This window comes from Drosophila elegans, unplaced genomic scaffold (genome assembly GCF_018152505.1).
Source record: "Drosophila elegans isolate 14027-0461.03 unplaced genomic scaffold, ASM1815250v1 contig_257, whole genome shotgun sequence".
In the NCBI taxonomy this organism is placed as follows: Eukaryota; Metazoa; Arthropoda; class Insecta; order Diptera; family Drosophilidae; genus Drosophila; species Drosophila elegans.
This window is the reverse complement of record NW_024545631.1, coordinates 423,640-429,639: the sequence shown is the minus strand read 5'-3', so window position 1 is coordinate 429,639 and position 6,000 is coordinate 423,640. Positions and strand designations below refer to the sequence as shown.

Here is a 6,000-nt window from a genome sequence, read left to right as displayed (position 1 = left end):
CGACTCCATTTAACGTTGACTGCGGTGGTTCCGTGTTCAAAATTATGCGTAACAAGAAAGAAAGCAAACTTCGGCAAGCCGAAGTTCATATACCCTTGCAGCTATCGCAAGAATTAAATATTTTTGAAAACATTAAAATTATGATTTACTTGCGTATATGTTTAAAAACATTGAAGCTATGACGATTTGCAGCTTAATTATTTGATTGTTCTTTTAAATATTTTTATTATTTGTATGGGAGCTATATGATATAGTCGTCCGATTTTGATGAAATTTAAACCATAATTCTGAAATATTTAACCATTGCTATATGTCGAAGAACTAAAAAAAAAATTAAAAAACAGCAAAGTTATAATTTTTTTCAATTATTTTTCCGATTGTTCCTATGGGAGCTATATGCTATAGTAGTCCGATTTTGATGAAACTTTAATCATAATTCTGAAATATTTAACCATTGCTATATGTCGAAGAACTAAACAAAAAATTAAAAAACAGCAAAGTTATAATTTTTTTAAAATTATTTTTCCGATTGTTCCTATGGGAGCTATATGCTATAGTCGTCCGATTTTGATGAAATTTTAACCATAATTCTGAAATATTTAACCATTGCTTTGTGTCGAAGAACAAAACAAAAATTTAAAAAACAACAAATTTATAATTTTTTTTCAATTATTTTTCCGATTGTTCCTATGGGAGCTATATGCTATAGTCGTCCGATTTTGATGAAATTTAAACCATAATTCTGAAATATTTAACCATTGCTATATGTCGAAGAACTAAACAAAAAATTAAAAAACAACAAAGTTATAATTTTTTTTAAATTATTTTTCTGATTGTTCCTATGGGAGCTATATGCTATAGTCGTCCGATCCGGCTCGTTCCGACTTATATACTACCTGCAATAGAAAGACAACTTTTGGGAAAGTTTCATGCAGATAGCTTTAAAACTGAGAGACTAGTTTGCGTAGAAACGGACGGACAGACGGACATGGCTAGATCGACTCTACTAGTGATGCTGATCAAGAATATATATACTTTATAGGGTCGGAAACGTCTCCTTCACTGCGTTGCAAACTTCTGACTGAAATTATAATACCCTCTGCAAGGGTATAAAAATTATGCCAAAACCAACTGCAGCAGAAAACGACGTAGATTCCTGGTCAATGTTGACGAGTTGCGGATCAGAAGGTGCGAGTCGATCGGGCGGTCCAGAATAGGCAGCGGCGGGTGAAGGACCAGAGGCAGCGTCTGCCGAGCGGCCGTCAGCAACATCAGTAGAGGCCATCCTGGTAGCCAAACGGCTTTTAAAGTTGGATTCAGCCTTTTCAAACCTAGTGGATAAGTCCTTAACACCGGCTAATAAAGACTGGTACTTCAGATCGGCTTGCCTTATGAAAGCCATAATATCGACTTTAATATGCTGCCAACTGGAGCAGGTCCAATCCAGGTTAGAATTTGATTTAGTCCGGTCTGCAATAAAGCCAGCACTGTGCCCAAGGTCGGCACATTTAGGGCGAGCAATGTAGTCAACCATCCAAGCCAATTGTGGGATGTCGAGAGGAGATTTAACGATTTAAAATGCAAGGCTTGGTGGATCCGGCAGACATAGTAAATTGTTATGTTGTAGTGTGATATATACGCATATAGAAACCACGTAGAATGTAGAAAGCGCTGCTTGCAGTTGGGTCGGTGATAAGCTTTACGCGCGACGAAACGATGAGTAAGCAAATGCACCAACAACAAAACACAAGTGTAGAAGTTTGCGGTAAACTTTAGAAAAGTGTAAAGCAACAACGCAAACACGCAAAACATTTTCAGATAATGTAATTATGGAAATTACGTATAAGTCATTGAGTTGAGGAGCGATAAAAATACACGTCCGACAACGTCAAGGTATCACTGGAATTGAGATAAAAAATAACAATAACAAAATTAAAGAGAATCACAATGTATTTAGTAATGCATTAAAGAATCCATAAATCCATTCAATACATAAAAAACCAATCTGTATTTAATGATATTAAGAAAATGCGTTTTTTTACATGCTGGTCTGTCATACGACTGCGTCACATACATCACACTTTATAGTAGAGGTCAACTTTTTTGACGAAACGGAACTACCCGGCGTAATCAGACAAAATAATGACACCGTCGCTAGCTTAAGCAAAGTTGACATTTCCAAGACGAGAATTCTATTGGATTTTCTGAACCAAAGAAGCATTTCCTTTTTAGGGTCTGTAAGCTACAGAATCTCGGAGTTCTATTGTCCTTTGTGCTAAAGAAAAAACTATTATTATTTTGACTTTTTATATAAAAGTGCAAAAAAATAAACGATAATAAAATATTTTGTTTTTGTAGTTTTATTAATTTTATTATAAAAAAGCTTACAAACCATTCTCAAAGAATAAAATAAGTGTTTTCTTGGAAAAACTGGACAGTCATGCTTATGTACATTGAAAGTAACAAAAAAATAATGACATAATCTAAATTTACCCCCAAGGATTAATAATTAAATATTTTGTAAAATTTGCAAAGTGTTACACAACAAATATTGATTTGGGTTTCCTAATTCAAACCCTAGGAATAGCAACGACAATGAATTAAATCTTTTCTGAAAAATTTTCAACAATACAGACAAGTTAACCACCCCATGAACCCAGGACCCTTAAGCCATTTATAAACAATATATCCAACTTCAATCTTAGCGATTTTCGCATTTGTTTTTGCCTTTGGCTTTGAGGTCCTCTCTTAATTCCCCAGCCGAGATAAACAAATCAAACTTGAAGTAAACAACAGCTGCTGACTTTTCTATTCCAAAGCCAAATAAATTGCATTGGTCAGCATAATTGAATTTCAAAATGCGACTTTTGCATTATGAGCTTTTACTAAAAACAAAAAAAGGAACTTCTGAAGCTCCAGAAAAAGCATCTGGGCGAGGTTCTTTGAATTAGATTTAAGATTTTGTCGGCAGTCGTATTTTGACCCGAACCGAGATCAGTATAAGTTTTACTTTAATTCAGTGTCTTGCAAGACACATGTGTAAAAAATTTTTAATAAAGGTTTAACATCATATACTTTTTGGAAATAAAATTTATATTTGTTTTTTCTATAAATTTCCGGGGAAATAATTAATTTACATACATGTTTCTTTTATTGTGTGAGGACAATTTTATTATATTTTTATTCCTTTTTGGGGAATGTGAATGTTTTCAAATTGTGGGCCTTTACCAAAAACATATTTATATTGCAAATTGGTTCTCGTGACTTATATCCACAATAACATTATTTGCCTAGTTAAATTATGTTCTGTGCACGAAATTAAATTTCTTTAAAATAATTTTTGGACGTCCAGTTTTGCTAAAATGACCCCTTAAGTATCTAACAATCTGAATCAACATATGTATCTTCATTACATTGGCTTGAACAATGTTCCACTAGGGCTGGAAGGAGAGTATTCGCTGATGGCTGACTGTGAATAATTAAAAGAATAACTAACAAAGTTTTATTTAAAGTGACGTTTTTTTACCTGTCTAAAAACCTGAAATATGAACCTGGTGCCGAGTTAGATCTTCCCGCCCGGACAAATCTTTCTATCCGCGAGCCACTTGGTTCTGGGGATTTTTCAGAGGATCCTTTTGTGAATGGATTACCAAATGAATGTTTTTTTAACATGGTTTTTATTAATATAAGTGTGTCTAATTTTGGAATGCTGCGAATGACGGAGTTTATGTCTTCATCATCAACTTGTACCAAGCAACAGTTTTCTTCTTCTGTGGGCAATGGAAAGTCCCCATCAGAGGTAACCCAGTTATTAACCTATAAATAATATAATATAAATTATTATCATTGGAGCAAAAATTATTTTTTTAATACCTTTAACTGTGGAACTGTTATTCTGAGTTTAACGTCTTTTTCCAACATTTGAACTATGCAACTTCTTAAATTTTCAGTAACTAAATGATTTTTTGGAAATGTAACACAATCATGTTTAATTTTTTCGTACAATAAGGGAACGGAATCAGCTAAAAAGGGCACATTTCCAAATATTAAGGAATACAGAGTTGCACCTAAAGCCCAGACATCTGCTGCTTTTCCACAATATTCGTTCTAAATTAAATTTATATTAAAAATTATAAAATTTTAAATTTTATATTATTTAATGAATACTATACCTGTCCTAAGATGAGGGTTTCGGGTGCTCTAAAGGCTGGAGTTCCAGCCGTAGATCCATTGCTTATTTTTGCATCTTCTCCGAGAAATTCATTGCACACACCAAGATCTGCTATTTTGACATGTCCACATTCAGTTAATAATAAATTTCCAGGCTTGATGTCGGCATGAATAATTTTTTGATGGTGCACTGTTTAAAGAAAAGTTATTCAAATATACATAAGTTCCTTGCAAGATATTTGTAATGATAAACATATGTTTTCTTTGGCTAGCCAAAGTTGCATATTGTATTGTATACTGTATTAAATACTGAAAAGAAATTTTTCCGTCGATATCTTAATAAAGTAAATGGACCAATGTTTAAATCAAAATTTTTTTTGAGCTTACTCGATAGTTTAAAATTTCAACAAGTGAGAACCCTTTAGAGAGAGTGACAGTACATACTTTCACAACTTTAAAAATCTGCATGCCAAGCTTTTATAGTTCCGTTCATACAAACGGACAGACAGACGGCGGACAATAGACGTTCCTCAATTACAGGGTATTTTTGCATCTTACATAAAAATGTGTTGAAAAGGTTTGTTGTTGTTGAAATGCAATTGGCCCAAGTCCTAGGTTAGTTCCCTCGAGCACCAGTTGCAACTAGGTAGAGTCCTTTATACATATGACGCCCTTAAGGAAATTGTGCGACTCAAAGATCATTTCGACGACCTATGTTGTATGAATGTATCCAAACTGAAGACCAGCGAATTTTAATATTTGTAGAAGAACTGCAAGTTAATGGAACCTTTGGCAAAAGGGCTTAATTTTCTTCAAGGTGAACAAACTATGTTTTATGGTTATTTTGTTCCTACAATTTTAACACTGAAGGTAAAATGGTGCGTCCGAGGACCTAAAACTTCCAAATGGTAAAACAGTAGACATAGTTGAAGCGCTGGAGGAAACTTGTCACCGAAATGCAATGATGTTTTTGTCCCAGCGATTTTTTGTCCATCAAAAAAGCTGAAGTTTCTGCCGTCTTTGTATCATACTGCAGCGGAGTGGACAGTGCATCAGTATATGAGTATATTTTGACAAATCTATTCAAACATATACAAGAAATCAGTACTTGAATTTCTTTGATTTATTTAGGTTATAGTAAGTAAATAAAAATTAAACCGCAAATTCTTAAGAAGAGGAAGGTTGTACTTTGTTTATTTTCATCATTAGTGGATTACAAAAACTACAAGTTATTAAGACATTGACGAAATATACAATTGTATAACGAATCTACTGAGAGTACTTTTACTCTACGAAACACAATATGTATGTTAATGCGTTCCACTGCTGGGTGACTTTGCTTTTAGTCGCTTTTGTTTTAATTTAGCAGCGTAAGTCTATAAAGTAGCAAGCAAACGATTGTGAATTGTTTGCTTACTTTCATTTGCTTTGACATTAGAGCAACGATTTGCACACAACATAACCCAAAGAACTAATAATCGCTTTTCTTTATTTATTTATTTAAGATCCAAGGCATCAATGGCTTTGTCCAAAAAGCTGGGATTTAGTTTTACAAAAAAAATGTTCTCAAGAAAATCTTGGCCTAAGCGATTGCGGTGGTTAGTAAGGACCAGTCTTAGGGTAGAGAATGCTCTTTCAATCGACATCTATTACAAAATAAATAAATTAATTTATTATTAGTAAACTTAAATAATTCATGGAATATCTGACCTGAATTGCCGTACGGCAAAACAAACATAACTAATTGCTTATAACTAGTCGGTGTACTGTTTTCCCTTCCAAAACGATAATACGTCCATGTTAATCCTTTGATAAGGAAGTTGGAGATTT

The 6,000-nt window shown here is 33.6% G+C and overlaps 1 protein-coding gene across 4 annotated transcripts in view; it reads right to left on the bottom strand.

Annotated features, from left to right (window-relative positions):
- Positions 1 to 2,388: 2,388 nt before the first annotated feature.
- The window catches only part of LOC108139219 (calcium/calmodulin-dependent protein kinase kinase 2), a 133,317-nt gene continuing 129,705 nt past the window's right edge, over positions 2,389 to 6,000 (bottom strand). For 2 of the 4 annotated variants that reach the window (XM_041708542.1, XM_041708543.1), the window contains 4 exons: positions 4,173 to 4,360; positions 3,874 to 4,107; positions 3,527 to 3,816; positions 2,396 to 3,469 (listed from right to left, as the gene is read on the bottom strand). In XM_041708542.1, the coding sequence (XP_041564476.1) occupies positions 3,379 to 3,469; positions 3,527 to 3,816; positions 3,874 to 4,107; positions 4,173 to 4,360 (803 nt within the window). In that variant the 3' untranslated portion in view covers positions 2,396 to 3,378. Of the gene's footprint in view, positions 3,470 to 3,526; positions 3,817 to 3,873; positions 4,108 to 4,172; positions 4,361 to 6,000 lie in introns of those variants that run through there. The other 2 variants (XM_041708544.1, XM_041708545.1) reach the window with 2 other exon arrangements.